This window comes from Trachypithecus francoisi, unplaced genomic scaffold, assembly GCF_009764315.1.
Source record: "Trachypithecus francoisi isolate TF-2019V2 unplaced genomic scaffold, Tfra_2.0 Lachesis_group2, whole genome shotgun sequence".
Lineage (NCBI taxonomy): Eukaryota > Metazoa > Chordata > Mammalia > Primates > Cercopithecidae > Trachypithecus > Trachypithecus francoisi.
This window is the reverse complement of record NW_022681465.1, coordinates 151,685,003-151,705,782: the sequence shown is the minus strand read 5'-3', so window position 1 is coordinate 151,705,782 and position 20,780 is coordinate 151,685,003. Positions and strand designations below refer to the sequence as shown.

The window sequence follows — 20,780 nt, the reverse complement described above, 5'->3', positions numbered from 1 at the left end:
CTCCAGCCTGGGCGACAATAGTGAAACTCCATCTCAAAAAAAAAAAAAAAAAATCCACAATTGGCTGGGCTCAGTGGCTCATGCCTGTAATCTCAACACTTTGGGAGGCCAAGGTGGGAGCATCACTTGAGCCCACGAGTTTGAGACCAGCCTGGGCAACATAGTGCGACCACGCCTTTACAAAATATTTAAAAATTAGCCAGGTACAGTGGCATACACCTGTGGTCCCAGATATTCAGGACACTGAAGTGGGAGGGTCACCTGAGCCCGGGAGGTTGAGACTGCAGTGAGCCATGATTGTACCACTACACTCCAGCTTGGGTGACAGTGAGACCCTGTTTCAAAAAAAACAATCCAAAATCTCACCCCAGACCAATACTGTGTCAGAATTCTCATTTTAACAATATCTCCAGATGATTTATATGCACATTAAAGTTTGAGAAGCTGGCCAGGTGTGGTGGCTCACACTTATAATACCAGCACTTTGGGAGGCTGAGGCAGGTAGGTTACTTGAGCTCAGGAGTTTGAGACCAGCCTGGGCAATATGGTGAAACCTTGTCTCTACAAAAAATACCAAAATTAGCCCACTGTGGTGGCAGGCGCCTGTGGTCCCAGCTACTCAGGAGGCTGAGGTGGGATGATGCCCTGAGCCCAGGAGGCAGAGTTTCCAGTGAGCTGAGATTACACCACTGCATTCCAGCCTGGGCAGCAGAGCAAAACCCTATCTCAGAAAATAAATAGTTTGAGAAGCAATATTTTTTTAAATGAGTGAAGAAATCAGACCTAAGGAGAAATCTGATGAAACCAGAGCTGAGGGAATATTGATAAATGGATACAGTCAGGTGGTCTATACTTAATTTTTGGTGAGGGGAAGGGACAGTGGAGGCAGTACTGATTTTGAGGAAGCCAAACAGAGGACAGCTGGATGAATTCAAGATTTCCAGTGTATATACATCTTCACCAATCCCACCAACTCGCTCCAGCCTGTCTCATCACTATGTCTACATAAAAAAAACTTACCTCCAAGGTCAAACTCTCTGACCTTTCTTTCCTGCTGACTAAAGACCAAGCCCTCCTCACTAGCCCCCTGCCCTTCCTTAGTTAACTGGTAGAGAGATCAAAGGGCAGGCCTGACTGGTGATGCCTCAGCTGTAGCCCCCAAACTTGACTCATCCTTTTAGTAGTCCAGGTACCACTTCTTCAGAAAGACGACCAGCCCTCCCTGACCTCCCCTTTCCTGCTGTGCTCCAGGCCATCAAGGCATGTTTCACTCCGTACTGTTTTTGTTTTGAGACAGGGTCTGGCTTTGTCACCCAGGCTGGAGTGCAGTGACACGATCTCCGCTCACTGCAACCTCCGCCCCCTGGGTTCAACCCATCCTTCCACCTCAGCTTCCCAAGTAGCTGGGTCCACAGGTGTATGCTGCCACACCCGGCTAACTTTTGTATTTTTAGTAGAGACTAGGTTTCACCATGTTGCCCAGGCTGGTCTCAGACTCCTGGGCTCAAGCAATCCACGCGCCTTAGCCTCCCAAAGTGCTGGGATTACAGGCATGAGCACCTGGCCTTGTACTGTTACTGTTTATGGGAGGCAGTACACTGCTGGGTTTAAGGGCACAGTCCTGGAATCAGATGCAGTCAGATTTGAATCCCAGCTTCCCTTCCTGCAAGATGTGTGACTTTGGCTAATCATAGTGCTTTACTATCCGAAAGTTGGCAAGGAATGGGTGAACTAATACAGGATAAAAATGCTTGCCCTACTTCACCTGCCCCCAGCTCCCAGCTATGAACAGTAAATAGCTGAGCTGCTGCAGCACTCAGAGGCAGGTTGGCCAGCTCTGGGCCAGCAGGAACTGGAAGCCGGTGCGGGGCCTGGGACTTTGGACGCATTTCCAGCTTTCTCTAAACTGGGCAGGTTTCCTATCAGATAGGGCGGGACTGTCAGGTTGAGTGACAGCCGGTGGCCCGCCCTGGGCGTGATGTTGTTCTAGTGTTACCAGCAGCTGCACGTGGTCGGTTGAGTCCGCCTCAGACTCAGAGCTGCGCCCCTTGACCTCAACGCCAGGCGGTTACTTTGCTGCCCCTCCCTCTCGCTATGTCAACGTCCACTAGCTGCCTGATTCCCTGGGGCCGGGACCAGCTGCCCGACTGCTACAGCACCACGCCGGGGGCACGCTATACGCCACTACCCCTGGAGGTCAGCGGGCCGGGCAGGGGTCCACAGGCTGTGGACATATTAGCGTGTGCTTCTTGTTGCGGGTCGGGGGTAGGGGAAGGACACGCCTAGGACTTGTCTGCAGGCCCCTCTACAGGTAGCTTTGGGAGAGAATGTTTGGAGCGGAAGCTCAGTTCCCAAAAACTTCTAAGTGATGCAACGAGGCCATGAGCCTAGCTTCCGTGTGTTTGGGCTGTAATCCTTCATTGTGGCCTGGGTTCTTGGCACCTTACACGTGCTCCTTACCCCTCCTGACTTTGCTTCCTAGGAATAGGGGCCAGGGCCCCCTGCTGAGCGTGACCTCAGCTGGAAACACCGGGTCTTGAGAAGTGGAATGGCTAGAACAGTTGGGGCAGTTGCTCCATTTATGTGTTGCTGGCTGGCGTCTGTTTGGTTGGGCAAGCAGCCTGGGATCACGAGCTGCTGGGCTCCCGACCCAGGGATTCCTGCCATGCGGAAGCGGAGGGGAGGAACAGGGCAGGGCCCTTTGAGGACATTATGCGGCCAAGTTCCTCTGAGCTGGTATGAACCTTATAGGACCTGGGAGGGGTCAGGATTAGAACAGTACTGTTTCTCCTCCCGGCAGGAGATAGCCCAGGTGACAGCACTGAGTGGAACCCTTCACAACTATTTCATTTCTTGAATCACCTGAGGCTGTTAGTCTAGGTCTCACTTTCACTGGTGAGACCAAAGCAAGGAGGTTTCAGAGTGGTAGAGGAGCAGCATGAAGTACCTGAACTCCAAGTTTGGTGTTCCTCTTAGAGCCAAGATCTGAAGCCCCCCCAACATAAAGCCCCTGCCTATACCAGCTGGGATGCCCCACTTGCTTTATACCCACATTTTGGTTAGGTCTGGAAGATTTTAAGCACTATGAAAGCTTGTCTGCTGAGAACCTAGCTGGGCTTCAGAGCAGATGTCCTTGATACACAGGGAAATTCACCACCACCCTCACGTCCAGGCCCCAAAAGGCCTGAGTCTGGGACCCCAGTCACCTCTGTACCCAAGCTCCTGACTCTTACCTCAGTCCCAACCGGTTCCTTGACAGGCACCAGGATCATCTACGACCGAAAGTTCCTGCTGGAGTGCAAGAACTCACCCATTGCCCGGACACCCCCCTGCTGCCTCCCTCAGATTCCCGGGGTCACAACTCCTCCAACAGCCCCACTCTCCAAGCTGGAGGAGCTGAAGGAGCAGGAGACAGAGGAAGAGATACCCGGTAAGGAAAGCAGGAATTAAGAATTGTCCCAGCCGTTGAGTTCAAATGCCACTGTGACACAGTGTGGGGGTTCAATTCCAAGAGGGGTTTCTGCACTGCCTGCAGATCCTCAGACCAGCAACCTGTCCTCCTGCCTTTTCTCTCTCCAGATGACGCTCAATTTGAAATGGACATCTAATCCAGTGCAGATGACCCAGCATGTGGAGTTACAGAGGGATCCCTCATGCCACTGCTGCCACCACCTCTTCCTGGGGCATCCAGAGGCCAGCTGGCCTCATCTAATCTGGGAGTGACTTGTTAGTTCCAGGCCTCCTCTAGTTCTGAGGCAGCTAGACCAGGGATAGGAGTGGGCAACTTGCCTTAACTCTACTTCCTCTTCGGTCTGTGGTGGTACTCCTAACCCTAAACCCTTTATGCTCAGGGGCTGGAACTGGGGAATGGAGGAAGTCACCTTCTGGCTGCTTAGTAAACACTCAAGGAAATGCCTTGACTCCAGTGTTCTCAATGCTTATTTTCTCATCTCAGCCACACAGCTGAGGGCCCCGGCAGGCCTGGTTAAGCTCAGAGGCCTCAGATCCATTCCCAGTTCCCACCAGGCCCACTTCCAGCAATAATTAGAACCTGAGGCATACTACAGTGGCAGGTTACATGAGCCTCCAAACCATAAACAGCAATAGCTTGGCCGCTGCCAAGGGCTGTTTCTGTCTTTCCAGGAAGCAGCCTTCCTGGAACCAGGACCCTGCCCAGCAACCCCTCCCCTATCCATTCTAAAGCAGGACTCTTGGAAAACAGGGGCTGTCCCAGCCTATAGCCATCCCCAGTCTCCCCCCATGCCTTTTCTGCTTACCACCTCTAAGTACCAGTTCCTCTATTCCAACACCAAAAACCTCGTACCCTCCCTTCTCACAGCATGATAATCCACCAAGTACCTCTCTCAAAGGGTTATAAGAGACCTTAGAGTTCACACTGAAACCCAAAATGAGGCAGCAGCTTGTTTGGCATGTCAGTTAAAATCCCAAATCTCAGTAATCTGGTCTTTTTCTCCTTGGATTTATACAGCAAAAACCCCACTCAGTGTGGTTCTAATGTCTGTAACACCTGTATCTCAAGGGTGATACAGTGCAAATAGGACTGTCTTTCTTTTTGTTGAGGGAAAAGTCTCCCCGTTCTATTTGAGTCTGTTCTCATGCTGAAATGAAGCCATCCAAACACAGAGCTGCTCCACCCAGCACAGGATGTGCTTTCAGTCTAATTTGGGAAAAAGAGGTAGGCAGTAGTCTGACTGTACCCAGCAGATCCCTTCCTGATGAATGGAGAAGGGAGAACAGACGTTTGCAGATGCACAGGGGGCAGGGCAGTTGAGGACACCAGAGGGGACTAGCTTGGCACAGGAAGGGTTCATCTCTCCTACCCAAGGCCCACCACAGAGATGTTTTTATTGAAATGCATGTTACGAGTAACACATGAACTCCCTCTGACCCAGGTGGGACCTCTTCCCTTATAGGTGGGTCAGGCCCAGTGGGACAGTCTTGGTGGTGGTAAGAAGGGAGCCAAGTGAGAGAAGGCCTCCAAGGCATAGGAGATGGTGTCCGGTGAGTCTGCGGAACCGAGGATTATGGAGCCTGCTGGAAGCCTGGTATGGTGTGGTTCTCAGCTGTGGCTGCAGATTTCTCTTCATTGGCTGCCTCTTCTGAAAACAGCCTCCTCTTTTCTGCAATTAATCTTTTAACTCCTACCATCCACTGACTGACCTCAGTCACATAGTCAACCATGAGTGAGCGGTGGATGTCATCTGCTGCGTCCCACCGATGGCTTGAAAGCTCTGAGGAGAGATGGGGATTGAGCAAGCAGCCTGTGGTACAAGAGCTTCCATGCCTCCCCTCCCAGTCAATCAAAATCTCAGCACTTGCTCCAGCACAGCCAACCACAGCAGGACAAGGGATTTAGGCTATATCAAAGAACCCCCCCCCGCCATACCTTGCACCAGTACAGCCATTCTCTTCTTTACAGGTATTGACAACTTTCCTCCAGCCCACTGTTCCTGCAGCAGTGCCAGGCGTCGGCTGATGTCATCACATACCTGCTTCTAAGAGACAGAAGCCCCCCTCCGATTCAGTGCTGCCAGCCCAATGAGGGGAAGAGAGAGGAGGGCAGCACCACATAAGAAGCACCTGCTTTCTCTGGCCCACACTTTAGAGTTCTGGTTCTTTACCCAAATATTAGAGGTCCCACTGAGAACCTGATGAATCCTTCCCCTGCTGTTTTCTTCTGACACTGCCTGATGTTTCATTGAAAAGTAGAGGTCATTAAACGGAACTCTCTCATCTTCCCACCACCAGTCCTCCTAACCCACCTCCTCCTATGACTAGAATTTTAAAATTTCAGGGGCTTCTCAGACTCTCAGAAGCTCATCCTGTGGCATTACTTCACAAAAAGAAAACTAAGAGCCAAAGAGGTGAAATTACCCATGCTACTTTCCCTTTAAGACATTCTTCAGATCTCTTTTTCTAAGAACTAAGAAAACACTATAGCTAGAAGAGGTTTCTTTCTCCCTAACTGGGCACAATATAAATTTCCTGAGAATAAAATCAACAGGGTCTACTCTGAATGGCATGGAGGTACAGAAAATCAGGTTGTTTACTAATAGGAGCTGAATTCAACTCTTGTTCCCACAGCATCTTCTACTGATTGGTCTTCAAAAGTCTGTTAATGCTCCTGAAATCCTGTGTTCATTTCTCTGGGAAGGCCTTAGCAGATTCTGAAGGAGTCCATAACTCTAAAAGGACTAAAAGCCATTGTCCATTGGGTCAGAGGGTCTATCTCTGGGAGCCATTCCTGCATTTGGCTGTGGATGGAAGCCCTCTCTAACCTCCGAAGTGCCAGGGCTTACCCTTGTGTGGCCACGGCAGTCTTCCAATGCCTGTTCCAAAGGTCTCAGCACATCCTCCATCAGAGCCTCAGACTCGACTGGGAAACTTGTAGGCTCCATACCAGAGGCAGGAACACTCCCCACAGGTGGGGACCTGGGAGCCTTACTTGAAGGAGGTGGAGGCCCCATTGGGGGAGGCCCAGGAGAAGTCTCTGATGCAGGGACTGAAAAGGTACAGCAGGATCAAGCAACATGGCTTAAATGGGTAAGAAGTTTAACTCTAAATTCACCCCTTCTAAGAAGGGCTACTCTCTGAGACAACTTATTCATTCAAAAATATGCATTTATGAAGTCCCCACTCTATGCAATATGCTAGGCACTAAAGATTAGAAAAGTAAACCAGGTGGCCGGGTGTGGTGGATACGCCTGTAATCCCAGCACTTTGGGAGGCTGAGGTGGGCAGATCACCTGAGGTCGGGAGTTCAAGACCAGCCTGGCCAACAAGGCTTTTGAAACCCCGAGTCTACTAAAAATACAAAAATTAGCCGGGCATGGTGGCGCATGCCTGTAATCCCAGCTACTCAGGAGGCTGAGGCAGGAGAATCGCTTTAACCCAGGAGGCAGAGGTTGCAGTAAGCGAAGATGGTGCCATTGCACTCCAGCCTGGGCAACAAGAGTGAAACTGTCTCAAAAAAAAAAGAAAAAGAAAAGAGAAGAAAGGTAAACCAGGCCTGGGCACAGTGGCTCATGCCTGTAATACTAACACTTTGAGAGGCCAAGGTAGGAGGATCACCTGAGCTCGGGAGTTCAAAACCAGCCTGGGCAATATAGTGACACCTCATCTCTACAAAAAAAAATTTTAAATTAGTCGAGTGTGGTGGCACACACCTATAGTCCTGGCTACTCAAGAGGAAGTAAACCAGACAGATTAAGTTCCTGACCTCAGAAAGCTTAATTCTAGAGGGAGGGAAAAAAACACAAAATTACTAAATTATGTTACATGCCACCAAGAAATAAAATGGTTTATGCAATAAAGAGAAATGGGAGAACCTATCTAGACTAAGTGTTCAGGAAGGCCTTCTGAGGTACATTTAAGTTTAGCTGAGCTCACTTGCTATGTGACTTTCAGCAAGTTACTTTCAACCAGAGCTTAGGTTCCTCTTCCGTAAAATGGGGATGTATATAATGCCACTTATTTCACAAGGTTACAATGAAGATTAGGAATATAGGTACAGGCTGAGTGTGGTAACACATGCCTCCAATCCCAGCACACTGGGAGGCTGAGACAGGAAGATAGCTTGAGCCCAGGACTTTGAGAGCAGCCTAAGCAGCATAGTAAGACCCTCTTTAAAAAAAAAAAAAAAAAATATATATATATATATATAACAGTTGCTAGTGTGTAGCAAAAAGTACAAACTAAGCTGTTTTTATTAAATTGAGAACTAATGGATGAGATAGATGCAGCTATGAAGAGTTGAAGGAACATGTACTAGGTAGAGGTGAAAGCAGTGTCCAAGAAGCAGGAAAACTTTTGACTTGTTCAAGAACAAAAATGAGGCCTGTAGGGCTAAAAACTATTATCACTGAAGAACGTAGTATGAGCTATCATTAGAGAGGTAAGCAGAGGGTCCAGACCCTGTGGGGTTTTGGAAGAGTTTGGTCTTGGGTCAATGGTACTGGGAAGCCACTGCAGGTTTATAAAAGCAAGGGGTGATGTGACCAGACATTCTTAAACATGTATGCTCTGTGAAAAACTGATGAAAACAGGTCAACAATGGTGGCAGGAACACCAGTTGAGAGGTTGAATAGTTCAGGAAAGAGAGAATGTTGGCATGGACTAGGGTAAAAGAGTAGATGAGGGGAATGGAGTAGTCAGATTTACTTAAGAGGAAGTAGCAACAGGAGTGGATTGGGAGTGAGGAAGAGAGAAGTCAAGGTGACTCTTAGTTTCTGACTTTAGTAATGGGAACCACTAACAGAAAGACTGGAAAAGTCAAAACTTTACTTTTAGGTACCAACATCCACAACGATGATTGATTCATTTAATAATTTGGCGTTTCAGTTGACCTCTTCACCTCCAGTGATCATTTTTTCCCACCCTACATCAGCCTCTCATCCCCCTGCCTTGTTCACAACACTATCACCTCCAAAATCTGATCACCCCCTTACCCCTTCCAGCTCAGCTACTTTGATTTCAATGTACATTAACGTGGTCACTCCCTTATAAATATTTTTACCTCCTTTATCTCCTCCCATTGTCCCACTTTCCTAGTTAAACCCAACTTGCTTGCACTTGGGAGGGAAAACAGAGCCATGCTGACACTTTAAATTCATGGCCACAGATTTTAAAAGGTACCAAACACTGCCTGGACATTTTGGCTCATTTTTTCCACTCTTCAGAACTTCTCTTCCTTTCCCTGCTATCTTCTTCTGACACTGCCTGATGTTTCATTGAAAAGTAGAGGTCATTAAACAGGAACTGTCTCATCTTCCCACCACCAGTCCTCCTAACCCACCTGCATCTGTGGCCACTTTTCTTCCTTTTGTAATAGATGAAAACGTTCCTGCTCCTATCAAAAGCCATCTTTCCAGCTGTACTCTGCATCCTAGCCTCTCTTGTCTTCTCTAGACTTCCCTACTGTAACTATCTTCTCTTGCATCATCAGTTCTCCCTCTCTACTGAATCATCCCATTAGTGTACAAACATGCTCTAGTATATTACTATCAAAACACTCCCTTCACGTTCCATTTTCAGATACTGTCTCATTTCTTACCTCCACAGAATTTGAGTGAACTGTTTATAGTCACTCTCCCTACTTTTCACATTCTCTCCTCAGCCCATTCCAGCTGAGTTTCTGTTCTCACTAATGCAGAGACTGCTTTTGTTATGATCACTAGTGACTACTATGTTTGTCAAATCTAGTGGTTCCTTTTTTTCTTTTTTTTGAGATGGAGTCCCAGGCTGGAGTGCAATGGTGCGATCTCAGCTCACTGCAGCCTCCACCTCCCAGGTTCAAATGATTCTCCTGCCTCAGCCTCCCGAGTAGCTGGGATTACAGGTACCCACCACTATACCTAGCTACTTTTTGTATTTTTAGTAGAGAGGGGTTTTTACCATGTTGGCTAGGCTGGTCTTGAACTCCTGACCTCGTGATCTACCCGCCTCAGCCTCCAAAGTGCTGGGATTACAGGTGTGAGCCACTGCGCCTGGCCCCTTGTCTCTATCTTGATGTCTCAGCAGCATTCATCACTATTGATTCATGTCTTTACACTCTCCTATTTTTTTATTTTGGTTTTAGTTTTGTCACAGAATCTCGCTCTGTCACCCAGGCTGGAGTGCAGTGGTGTGATGTCAGCTCACCGCAACCTCCGCCTCCAAGGTTCAAGCGTTTCTCCTGCCTCACCCTCCCAAGTAGCTGGTATTACAGGCCCAGCTAAATTTTTATATTTTTAGTAGAGACAGGGTTTCGCCATGTTGGCCAGGCTGGTCTTGAACTTCTTATCTCAGATGATCTGCCTGCCTTGGCCTCCCAAAGTGCTGGGATTACAGGCATGACTCACTGCGCCTGGCCTCTTCTATTTTCTTCTTTGGCCACTTCCCAATCTCCTTTGATAATTCCTTCTCAACCTTGAAATGCTAGAGTGCCCTACGGCTCTGTGCCTGGCCTTATTCAAGCCCATGACATCAAATACCATCCTTGTAATGGTGACTTATTTCTCTAATTCTGGCTTAGACTTTTCCCGAAAAATAACAGCCTAAATTTCATATGGGCCCCCCAAAAAAACTCCCCCTCCCCAAAACCACTATCCCCCAGTCTTCCTATATCAAGCAAAAAATTTTAGTTATATGGATTCCTCCTAATCTACTCATTCCTACTGACCTTGTCCATCTCATATCCATCCAACTCCTACCACCCTTATGCAAATCATTAAATCGTGCCTATATTACCATAATAGCTGTAATTTGTCTTTCCACTCCCCTAAAATCTTGTTTTCACACACAGACCATGATCTTTCCAAAATGTCAATCAGTCCCTGGTTCTCAAGCTAGGAAGATAGTGCCCACAGGGCAAATGTCTGGAAACACTTGGCTATCACAACTGGGTCGATGCTACTGGCATCTATTGGATAGAAGTCAGAGTTGCTGATAAACACACAGGAAAGTCCGTCACAAAGAATTATCTGGCCACAACCTACCAATACTGCTGAGTTTTAAGAAACCAAGCCGGCCGGGCGCGGTGGCTCAAGCCTGTAATCCCAGCACTTTGGGAGGCCGAGACGGGCGGATCACGAGGTCAGGAGATCGAGACCATCCTGGCTAATACGGTGAAACCCCGTCTCTACTAAAAAAAATACAAAAAACTAGCCGGGCGAGGTGGCGGGCGCTTGTAGTCCCAGCTACTCCGGAGGCTGAGGCAGGAGAATGGCGTAAACCCGGGAGGCGGAGCTTGCAGTGAGTTGAGATCCGGCCACTGCACTCCAGCCCCGGCGACAGAGCGAGACTCCGTCTCAAAAAAAAAAAAAAAGAAACCAAGCCTTGTATCATTCTTCTTCTACAGCAAAAAGGGTGTGGAGAATGGAGGGCCACTGAAAGAACCAAACCTGAGCCCCTTTATGGGGGCCACAGCACAGCCCATTTAATGGCCTGGAAAATTCTCAGGGGGAAAGGTGGCTCTCCTCTACTTTAAACTTTCCAATGGCTTCCAACTTTATGTAGACTAAAATACAAACTCCTTTTCCTGGTTTACAAAGCCCACTATCCTAGTTTACAAAGTGGCTGTAGCCAGCCACTCTGTATTTCATCAGTCTCTGAAATTGGCCAAACTTATTCCTTTTGCAGCTGTTTCTTTTGCTTGGAATGCTTTTTGTGTGCGGCTTAAATATCAGCCCCTCAGACACCTCGTTACCCAGTCATATTACATCACCGCTTATTTTTCTGTAGCACCCTCACCACTATTTAATCTTTCAGCCCATCTCCAATGCTGCAACATGGACTCCCTGAAAGCAGAGATCTTTTTTCTCACTGCTGTCTAGTTGGCCCTTAAACAGTGCCTGACTTATAGTAAGTGCTCAGTAAATAACAGTGATTAAATGAATGAAAAACTGTGAAGTCTGATGATTATCATATACCTAAGTGAAGACAGAATGGACAAACGAATATGCCACTATGAGGTTCTGGGAAGAGGTATAGGTTAACAAATAACTTGAGGATTAAAACTATATTAAAAGCCACGGGTCTGGATGAGATCACCTAGGATGAAAAAATAGTCTTTTTAAATCAATACACCATTTATTAACCTGAGCAGCAGAGAACGGGCTCGGAAAAGCACCTGCCCTGAGACCTTTACTGGAGCCCCATAACCTCTCTCCATAAGGAGCCCTCGGGGAAGAGAAAAAAGCCTTCCAGACAGGCTTATCTCTTACACCCCCTCCCCCCCATTCCCCGTCGGTCTCCGAGCACAGGGGCCCCACGCACCTCTGGGGGATCCATCCTGGGGTGCGGCGACCCTCTTGGTGAGCAGCGAGCGCCTGTGTCCGCTGGCCTGGGTCTGCAGCCCGTATGAGAACTGCGGCGGGTCGTTCCAGCCGCGCTCCTTGTTGCCTGCGGAGGCGAGGGATGTGTGAAGCGAGCCTGGAACTCCACTGATAGTTCATATTGGGGCTGGGGGAGACAGAGGGTCCAGACTCCGCGCCGCAACCGCCCCCAGCCTAGGCCGGGGCGAGGACCTAGTGCCCTAGCCAGTCGGCCGCGCTCACCCGGCTTCACGTACAGTTCAGCCATCTCCACTTCCGCTTGGCCAGCGGGGCAGCGCGTCATTTCCGGGACGGCGGCTCACAGTTGAGCCGCGTCCCAGGCCAGGCAAGTTGCCGGGAGCCCTGGAGGATGGGTGCTCGTTCGAGCTGCTGTGGGGACCCTGCGGCAACTCCCTAAGACTCGAAGCCTCCATCAGGGCCCTGGTCACAAGGCACCAAAGGAGGTTGTTGTCCAGGAGCCAGCGCTCTAGGAGCCCTCATCCTCTCAGGAGCAAGTTCGAACAACCAGAAGCTCCTGCCCCGCATACGCCCCGCTGTGATCTAGCCAGGTTGACTTCTACAGCCTCCTCTTGCATTGCCCTGCACAATCTCCACATTCACGTCCAGTAGCCTCACTAACTAGTACTCATCTTCCTTCAGTTCTCAGCTCAGATGTCAGTTCTTCGGGAAGCCTTCTGGAATGTCTCAGGCCAGGTTAAGTGTCTTACTTGAGCTCCCACAACCCTACAACCCTCTAAGATTTCCTAGTTATATTACATCACATCTTCTGTCTTATTTGACTCTTGTTCATTTCCCTGTCTGACAGTCTCAGAAGGTGGGACCTTGTCTATTTTATTACATCCCCAGTGCCCAGCTTAGTGCCTGGCACAGGGAACTCCTTAGAAAATATGTTTGTTGAATGAATGAAGTCAGATCTCCATCACACCCATGCTGTCATGTGACTACAGAGAGCCACCAACATCAAGCACAGACACAAAGACGCTCATCTCACACAGGCTGTTAACCCCCAGCCCTGTCCCAGGCCCAATATACTCACATCCAGTGAGGTCACTGAGGGATTTTTATTTGCACTGATTTTGCTAGAAAGTGTTACTGAGGTAGAGCCAACTGTCCAGGGTTGGACAGGGGCAAGGAACACAAGGACCCAAGGAAAGGGAAGCCAGGGTCCTACATTGTGGTGCAGTGCCTCCCAGTCATCCATATAAACAATAAATTGGGCAATAAACAGACGGTGGACAAGGATCAGAGGGACAGGCAGAGAAGGCTTCAAGGGGTGACAGGCTATAGGCCTTGAGGAATAAAAGGGTACAGAGTTAGGCATGGACCCAGAGCCTCCTTCCCTAGCCTTCCCAGGTAAGTTTAGGGCATGTGGAGCAGAGAGGGTTTCAGCCGGAAGGCATCAAGAAAAGAGAAGACACCCCGCTTTCGAGGGGTTGCCCCTGCACCGCCAACCCCTCCTTTGAGCAGGGGGAGGGGCAGGGGACCTCCTGGGGAATCCATGGAGCTGGTCCGCTTGAGCCGCAGGCGGGCACGGGCCTGGGCACCCCAGGCCTTGCCTCGAGCTGCAGAGGCCACAAGACACTTCTGGTACTGAACCTAGGGAGAAGGGGAATGTGAGGATCCAGCTACTTTCTGCCCCTAGACTCCCTGAAAGCTTCTGCTGGACAGGGAACTGGCCAAAGCTTCTGTCTGATAACAAGGTTGGTAGTCGGCCACATGTGGAGTTTCTAGAGCATTCCCAGGTAGCTCAATAACAAAATCATAGGAGGGCGGGCTGGACACTGCTAAGTGCTTTGTATAATTCAGTTATTTATGAGGGGTTATTATCCCTATTTTACAAATGAGGAAATTGAGATTCAGAGAGTATATGACTTGCCCAAGGTCACACAGCCAGAGAAAGGCAGAAATGGCATTCAAACCTAGTTCTCTGATTGCAGAGCCTGAACTCTTAATTACATGTACCACTATGTTGGCTCTTTTCTATCTCTCACTGGTGGGGACTAGTCCCTGGCCAAGCAGATTCCCTAGTTGAGGGTAAGGGTGTACAACTCAAACTCCAGCCCTAATGCAACTGCTCCCAGTCATCTCATCTGAATGGCTCAAAGGTGTCCTAATTGGCCTTCCTACCTCCTCTCATGTCCTCCAAATCTTTACCCATACTATAGCTTAAGTGGTCATCCTAATACATAACCCTGACTTCACTGTGGGGCTTCAGTGATTCCCTGACCTACGAGGTCCCCCATAACCTGGCTTCTGTCATTCTCTCTGATCTCATCTCTTACTACATCCCCCTTGCATGCCAGATACACTAGATTCTTTCAGATACTCTCATCCACTAATATCTCTCACCTTCACAGCTAAGGTTCCCTGTGCTTGGTACACCTGCCCAACTCCCCTTCCCCTGGCTAACTTCCCTCTTGGACTGTCAGTTTTCTATCACCTCTTACAGGTAGCCTTCCTGACCCCTAAAGGGGCCACCTCTTCCATTAACCAGTGGTGTACAACTTATTTCTGGTCTATCTTGGCTCTATCCTAAGTGTTTTGTGGACGCAAGGGCTGTGCCCTCTATAGCACTAAATTCTCAGGGTCAACTATGGTGCCTGGGACCCTGTAGGCATTCATATTTGTTGAATGAATGAGCAAACTGAACTAACAAAGTATAAGCAACCCACACTCAAATGCCCACAGATGCCAGGAAATAAACCTAAATGGGACAAACAGGAACAATGCGAACTCTTTAGGGCACAGCTTCTGCACAACTCTGGCTGCATGCTGACATTTACACGTGTGAACTGAGTGCCAGAGCTCTTGATATTTTAAGAAAAACAAGAATAGCGATTATTATGTGAAATGTCCTGGCCTTTAAGTATTGGCAACTAATTAAAACTTACTAAAAACAACATGAGGGCCAAAACATTAATGATGCAGAATCAGCCCAGGTTTGTGATCTCTAAAGAGGCTGCCGACCCTGAGCCCCAGTAAACAGCGGAGAAGCAGCTGCAGGGCAATCCCACCCACCCACTCCCACCCATGACTCACCATACAAGCAGCCTGCACAGCTTCAGAGAGTCCCCCTGCATGGGGCTGGCACCAGAAGGCTGCGCACTGGAAGCTCTGACGGCCCAGGTCAGCGATGAGGCCAAAGGTATGTGGGTCGCGGCCAACACCAATAAATGTCACAAGGCGCACAGGGCACTGCCACAATGGCTCCTCCTCTGTACTGGCCTCTGCCTGCCCACACCAGGCCTAGTCACTAGAGGGCCAAGCACTGGCCAGACCCACTGAACTTTTCCGGCAGCAAGCAGTGACCCCTCAGCATCCCTGTTCACCCCTCCAAAGCCCCCAACTTCACCCTCTTCTGGTACCTGAATGGGGTGTGCAGTCATGAGAGAGTCAGACACACTGAGCATGGTTGGGACCCAGGCATTCCGGTCCCCCCTGGTGGTGAGGGTACCAATGGCCTCGTTCAGCACATCCATGCCTAGGGGAACATGCCCAGTGTGTCTCCCAGTTGTAAAAGAAAGAGTGTGCAGGGAGTGTCTAGCCCCCTCTCACTGACTTGGGATTCAGAGATAGGGAATAGGATAGTTGGGGCAAGGCTTAGAATTCTGAGTTGGGAAGGCTGGTAGATCCCAGGCCATAACAAGGCCATGGGAAGACTCTGAGAAATGGTAGTGGGCCCCACCTCACTCACCTTCCCCTTGCCTCACACAGCTCACCATATGCAGCCCCCTCAGTCCTCACCCATGGCTTTGGTGACTGGCAGTGTCCCCATGTACAGTGCTTCATACTTCTGAGCAGCTTGGCTTACTGCATCCAGCAGCTCCACTGAAATATACACACCAAGTCGGCCTGGCAGCTCTCTCAATTATCATTTTCCCCACCCTTCTGAATGGCCAGGACTCAGGTCAGAGCTGGTGCTGGTAGAAGAAAAGGCTCATAGATGCTCCTCCAACTCGTGGCTTGGGATCCCTGAGACCAGACACCTCCAAAATTTATCCACAGAAGTACTAAATAACCAGAAATTGCCCACCCACAAAGCGGCACCAAAGCAGCCCAATGCAGCAATGCGGGACTCCCCTTCCCATACCTTGCCGTGGCAGGTCTTCAGGGGAGATGGGGTCTGGAGAGCAGCAAGAGGCATCACCACTGACCCCTACTCGCTCTGACAAGATCTAAAACACAATGAAGCCAGCATGAGCCACAGGGAGAGCGGGGAATTAGGGTAAAAGGGCCAATACCACCCCAACTACCTTGGAAGCTTCAGACCCAACCCCTTACCCACAATCCCTGCCCCACCCCTGACCCTTACCTGGGCACAAAGCCCATGTAGGGTACTGGCAATGACCTTGGCAGGGACATCACAGCGAAACACATGGCACTTGAGCATACAGCTATCTTTGTCACTTGCCACAAAAGCGAAGTCCCTAGCAGGGGCAGAGATGGGGCTGGGGTAGAGGCTGGTTAGAGGCAGGAGCCTGCAGGAGGCTGGAAAGTCAGGCTAGGGATATGGCAGGGATGGAGTATGGAGGTCAGGAATGGGGCTCAGGATACCTGGTTTTCACTTACCTGTCACTGTTCCGGAAGCATGTGGGAGCACAGAAGGGAATCAGCCCAGCCTCTCGGACTCTCCCCCATTTGTCCCTGCTGAGCTGGGCCCACCCTCCCCAACCAGGGCTGGACCAGGCAGGGGAAGCAGTCCTGGGTCCACATCAATGAGGATCTGTGTCCAGGGTTCAAGTACTGGTGATCAGCATCAGTGGGGATCACAGCCTGCAGTAGGGAGGGAGACGAGCTCTCGCTTGGGGGATGTAGGCATCCTCACCGGCCCTTGGAGCTCCCCACGCCCCACACACGGATGTGCACCAAAGGCTGGCAGTGGATCAGACTGTGGTCCAGGGGATTCACTAGGCTCATGGCATCCTTCTTCAGGATCATCAGCATGTTCTGGCCCTGCCAAGGACAGAGGTCAGCTCAGAGCTCAGATAAAGGTCACTGCCATGAGAAATAGGCAATTCAGGGACAGCTACCTCTGCCGGGCCCTGGGCCCAACCCACTGAAGGGCCGAGCCAACTCACCTCACCCCAGGCACCATCTAGAGGCTGGCTCTGGCTGCGGGTCTGGGCCAGCTGTTGGATGCAGTTATTGACTGCAATACTGCTCTTCCCCGGTGCCAGGTCCTCTTCAGGTACCTCTACCCAGCCCAGAGAGCGTACTGCAAAGCACTGACAAGTTGGGGAAAGGGACAGGAATGAATAAGGATGGAGCAGGGTGGCAGGTGCCACAATACAAACTCCCTATCTTCACCCTTGATCACCTCTGCTCAGTCCAATCCCACCCTTGTCTTTCCCTTGGGACCTCCCAATGCCCTCAGGTCCAAGTCACTACCTTAGCCCCTGGCTCCATGTTCTGGATGTAGGATTCCTCACCACACCAGGACAGAGAGTTACTGAAACAGAGCAGAGGTGTTAAGAGGACCACATTTCCTACAGTAGGGACACTGGTGAGGCCTAGACTAAAGGATAAGCACAGGATGAGGGGAAAGACCCAGAATATAGCACCAGAAATATAAAAACAGAGCAGGGTAGAGCCCAGGACATATTAACGTAACATAAAGTGTGACTTACAATTTGAGGGAAAATTCAGGACACAACCCAGACACAGGACACAGAATAAAAGTCACAAGGCTGGGTGCGGTGGCTCACGCCTGTAATCTCAGCACTTTGGGAGGCTGAGATGGGTAGATCACGAGGTCAGAATATCAAGACAATCCTGGCCAACATGGTGAAACCCCATCTCTACTAAAAATACAAAAATTAGCCGGGCATGGTGGCATGTGCCTGTAGTTTCAGCTACTCAGGAGGCTAAGGGAGGAGAATCACTTGAACCTGGGAGGCGGAGGTTGCAGTGAGCCAAGATCATGCCACTGCACTCCAACCTGGGCGACAGAGTGAGACTCCATCTCAAAAAATAGAAAATAAAAGTCACAAAATGAAGCAGGGTTCAATATGTGGACCAGAACCCCAAAGTGGGACAAGAGATCCTAGAACAGAGGACCTAATGGCCAAGGTCTAGAACATGATAAGTTAGGACCAAGAATATGAAAAACATGTAGCTACAAACAAGAGTTTAGAACAAGTGATAAAACTCAAAATACTGACAGTTAAGAACTTGGGACAGAGCCAAGAACACAACAGAACCCAAAATATGTGACAGAATCCAAAACCTAGGCTGGAAAGCAGACCATGGGTCCAGCTGCGTTTTTGAACACCATGGAACCCCAAGCCTTTCATTTTGCCTGGGCCACCCGTTACCTCCGGTCCAGTGAGCTCTCCAGGCTGGAAAAGGATCTCCCTTTGAGGGGCCGCAGTCCCCAAATCCTCTCCGTTCCCTGTAGAGTGGCGGTTAGTCAGTGTAACAGCAGACCTAGGTCCACACACGGGCTCAGACCTCCTCCTCACACTCCACCTACCGTGCCTGGGTCCTCCGCATCTCCTAGTTCCCAGGCTGGGCGCTGCCACTGGGTGCTACCGCTGGGTACATGCCAATAGTAAGTACCTGCAGCATCATGGATCTTCCTCCAGCCAGGAGGCAAGCCAGGCTCCCCCTCCAGACTCTGGTCCCCCCACAAGTCATCTACAGAACACCGGATTAGAGAGGAGGGAGCATATTATTTGTGCGTTCAGAATATCATGCTGTCATAATCCTCTCTCCATCCCCAAAATGGGTCAGTTCTTAGGCTGAAGATCCAAGCTCCTCAATCTTGAAGACATCACATGTAAAGATCGGGTTCATTCGCCCCCTGGTCCCTACACAGAGAGGTATCCCCCACCCTGTCTTTGAGCCCCAGAGTAGTCTTTCGGATTCCCTCGTCCTGCCTAAGCTCCTGGTCTTCCCACCGGGCCCCTCCGTGCACACCATCGCAGTTGACCAGAATGATGGCCAGCATGTAATCCTTGCCCAGCATAACCCCGGCCGCTCCCCGCCAGCCTCTGCCGGCCCGCACTCTCAGTCCAGCGCGACCTCTGGAGCTATTGTGCCTGCAAGCCCAGCCTCTCTGCGCCGCAGGCTGCCGAGCCAGCTGGCGCCGCACAAATACGGGGCGGGACACGGGGCGGGACACGGGCCGGTCCCGGGGGAGGGCCTGAGCCTCACAGCCCGCCCAGGTGTGGTGCGTGTAAACGGTCGTCTGGATCCCCGAATGGGTGAGTATTTCCGTGTGTGGGTCTGGGGGTGACCCAAGAACGCCAGCGAAACCGCTGACACCACCGCACGTCTATGAACTCATCAGGCGTCCAAAGACCGACACACCGGACATGCGCCGCGCGCACTCGCGCACGAGTGAGATCATCGCGCCCGGGTAGTGAGTGCGCTCACATGCAGCCTGAGACTCGACAGGAGGGGGTCACGTGGAAGTATCTGGGAGAGGCGGGCTCGGCCACTAGGAAAGCGCCTCACCCTTTCCAAAAATGCTCCGGAAGTGCCTTCGCCCTCAGTAAAGATGGCCGGGGCAGTCGGCATGAGGGAGGCGGGGATGCGCCTGCGCAACAAGTTCGGCTGGGAAGATGGCGGATGACAAGGTGAGTGGCCGTGAGGGTGATCTGCAGTCGGGCGTGGTCTTCTCCTTGACCTTTTTAGTTGCGGGGAGAAGGGACTCTGGAGCGGCTCAGGAGTGAGGATGTCCCTTATTTCTTCTGAGGCTGCTGTCAGCTGCCTCAACAGTGTGGAGTGGTGTGGGGAGAGCATTCGGCGAGGTGGGAGGAGCCGTGGATCCCCCAGATGTACCCTCCTGGGAACCATCACGAACCCCACTTACTAGCACAGACTCAAAAACATTCACCCTTAAACACTCCTCACTTTACCCTATTCCCTAGTTCCCGAAATTTTCTTTCCAGTGACACGATGTTTCCAATTACGCGGACACTCACACCACCCTCATTCAAACACTCCCTTGCATACACTCTGAATTTCATACTTAAATGCGATCAAAATCACTCAGTCCATTTACTTACGCACTTGCCGACAGTCTTTTTTGTCATTCTCACTCACATCCAGTCACTCACATTCAGTTTGGGATGGCCTTGGGAATAAAGAGGTAAAGCCCATCCAGGAAACAAGACAATCAAATTGTCCAGGAAACTGCCTCGGTCCATTACTCACCATTGGTCTACAAGCTCAGCATTACCCACACATTTACTAAATGTCAGGCACTAGAACACAGTAGCCAAGACAGACTAGTCATGACTTTCGAGCTCATAATGGAGTCAGTAGTGCTTTCCTGATGGACCGGTCCCTAGCTGTCCCTCCTGCCTTTCCTACATACTGCTTGCTATGTAAAATTCTTGTTGAGGCTGATGTAAGTTACTGGTTCAGATTCCATCTGTCAGTCCCTTCCTGGCCCTCATTTGAATTCTGTGCTTTTCAATGCTTTTCTTCCTTTGCCACTGCCATCTCAGGAAGCTTTTATAGGAAAAGGTCTTTCTGGCTCACCCCATCCCCTCCCAGTTCCCAGCTTCTGATGGAATTGAGCAAGGGGTGGGGCTGAGTCAGACTGCTGGAGTCTCGCTTGTCCTAGGATTCTCTGCCTAAGCTTAAGGACCTGGCATTTCTCAAGAACCAGCTGGAACGCCTGCAGCGGCGTGTTGAAGACGAAGTCAACAGTGGAGTGGGCCAGGTAAGGACTGTCCCACCCCACCCCTGCCTTAGGCTTTATTGCCCAACATGCTCTTGAGAGTGTTAAATGAATGGTAGAGATTTATTTAACAAATGATTATTGAGGACCTGTTCTCAGGCATCCTAAGGACAATTTTTCTGAATGGCACATGAACTAATATCTTAAGTAGAGGTTAAGTAGGTGAAGAGGGGAGGAAAGAACATTCCAGTCAGATAGAAGAGCATATGTAAAAGCCTTGTGATAGGAAGTAGCATTATATGCCGGGCGCGGTG

The 20,780-nt window shown here is 50.2% G+C and overlaps 4 protein-coding genes across 17 annotated transcripts in view; 2 read left to right on the top strand and 2 right to left on the bottom strand.

Moving 5' to 3' along the window:
- LOC117065745 (ankyrin repeat and KH domain-containing protein 1) overlaps positions 1-3,920 on the top strand; it is a 147,165-nt gene extending 143,245 nt beyond the window's left edge. For 10 of the 11 annotated variants that reach the window (XM_033180952.1, XM_033180968.1, XM_033180956.1 and 7 more), the window contains 2 exons: positions 3,260-3,430; positions 3,580-3,920. In XM_033180952.1, the coding sequence (XP_033036843.1) occupies positions 3,260-3,430; positions 3,580-3,583 (175 nt within the window). In that variant the 3' untranslated portion in view covers positions 3,584-3,920. The remainder of the gene's footprint in view (positions 1-3,259; positions 3,431-3,579) is intronic. The other variant, XM_033180957.1, reaches the window with a different exon arrangement.
- Positions 3,921-4,421: 501 nt separating this feature from the next.
- Positions 4,422-13,195, bottom strand: SRA1 (steroid receptor RNA activator 1). Of its 2 annotated transcripts, XM_033181009.1 has the most exons (5): positions 12,057-13,195; positions 11,776-11,901; positions 6,321-6,523; positions 5,408-5,516; positions 4,422-5,252 (listed from the first exon to the last, which is right to left on the bottom strand). In XM_033181009.1, exons 1-5 carry the CDS (start codon positions 12,115-12,117, stop codon positions 5,044-5,046), a joined length of 708 nt encoding a protein of 235 aa, XP_033036900.1. In that variant the 5' UTR covers positions 12,118-13,195; the 3' UTR covers positions 4,422-5,043. The 2 variants fall into 2 exon arrangements, with proteins under 2 accessions (XP_033036900.1, XP_033036901.1); XM_033181010.1 differs by lacking the exon at positions 6,321-6,523 and having other exon boundaries at positions 4,453-5,252; positions 11,776-12,347.
- On the bottom strand, positions 12,877-19,160 carry APBB3 (amyloid beta precursor protein binding family B member 3). Of its 3 annotated transcripts, XM_033181000.1 has the most exons (13): positions 18,753-18,939; positions 18,307-18,470; positions 18,149-18,225; positions 17,223-17,283; positions 16,913-17,059; positions 16,660-16,787; positions 16,404-16,409; positions 16,147-16,282; positions 15,925-16,009; positions 15,579-15,662; positions 15,200-15,315; positions 14,874-15,065; positions 12,877-13,430 (listed from the first exon to the last, which is right to left on the bottom strand). In XM_033181000.1, exons 1-13 carry the CDS (start codon positions 18,799-18,801, stop codon positions 13,194-13,196), a joined length of 1,482 nt encoding a protein of 493 aa, XP_033036891.1. In that variant the 5' UTR covers positions 18,802-18,939; the 3' UTR covers positions 12,877-13,193. The 3 variants fall into 3 exon arrangements, with proteins under 3 accessions (XP_033036891.1, XP_033036889.1, XP_033036890.1); XM_033180998.1 differs by lacking the exon at positions 16,404-16,409 and having other exon boundaries at positions 16,147-16,261; positions 18,753-19,160; XM_033180999.1 differs by lacking the exons at positions 14,874-15,065; positions 16,404-16,409 and having other exon boundaries at positions 16,147-16,261.
- A 211-nt stretch (positions 19,161-19,371) lies between these two features.
- The window catches only part of SLC35A4 (solute carrier family 35 member A4), a 4,603-nt gene continuing 3,194 nt past the window's right edge, over positions 19,372-20,780 (top strand). Inside the window, exons 1-2 of the mRNA XM_033181008.1 lie at positions 19,372-19,414; positions 20,410-20,508. The gene's annotated coding sequence lies outside the window, so the exon portion shown is untranslated. The remainder of the gene's footprint in view (positions 19,415-20,409; positions 20,509-20,780) is intronic.

Excerpts from the sequence above, each read along its gene's own strand:
- SRA1 (XM_033181009.1), bottom strand. The coding sequence starts at position 12,117 with ATGACGCGCTGCCCCGCTGGCCAAGCGGAAGTGGAGATGGCTGAACTG. Across the intron at positions 5,517-6,320 it reads ACTGCCGTGGCCACACAAGG|AAGCAGGTATGTGATGACAT; the intron begins GTAAGCCCTGGC and ends TCTGTCTCTTAG. Across the intron at positions 5,253-5,407 it reads AATGGCTGTACTGGTGCAAG|AGCTTTCAAGCCATCGGTGG; the intron begins GTATGGCGGGGG and ends ATCTCTCCTCAG.
- APBB3 (XM_033181000.1), bottom strand. The coding sequence starts at position 18,801 with ATGCTGGGCAAGGATTACATGCTGGCCATCATTCTGGTCAACTGCGAT. Across the intron at positions 18,471-18,752 it reads CATTCTGGTCAACTGCGATG|ATGACTTGTGGGGGGACCAG; the intron begins GTGTGCACGGAG and ends GGTGTTCTGTAG. Across the intron at positions 15,066-15,199 it reads TGACTGCACACCCCATTCAG|GCAGAGGCCAGTACAGAGGA; the intron begins GTACCAGAAGAG and ends TGGTGTGGGCAG.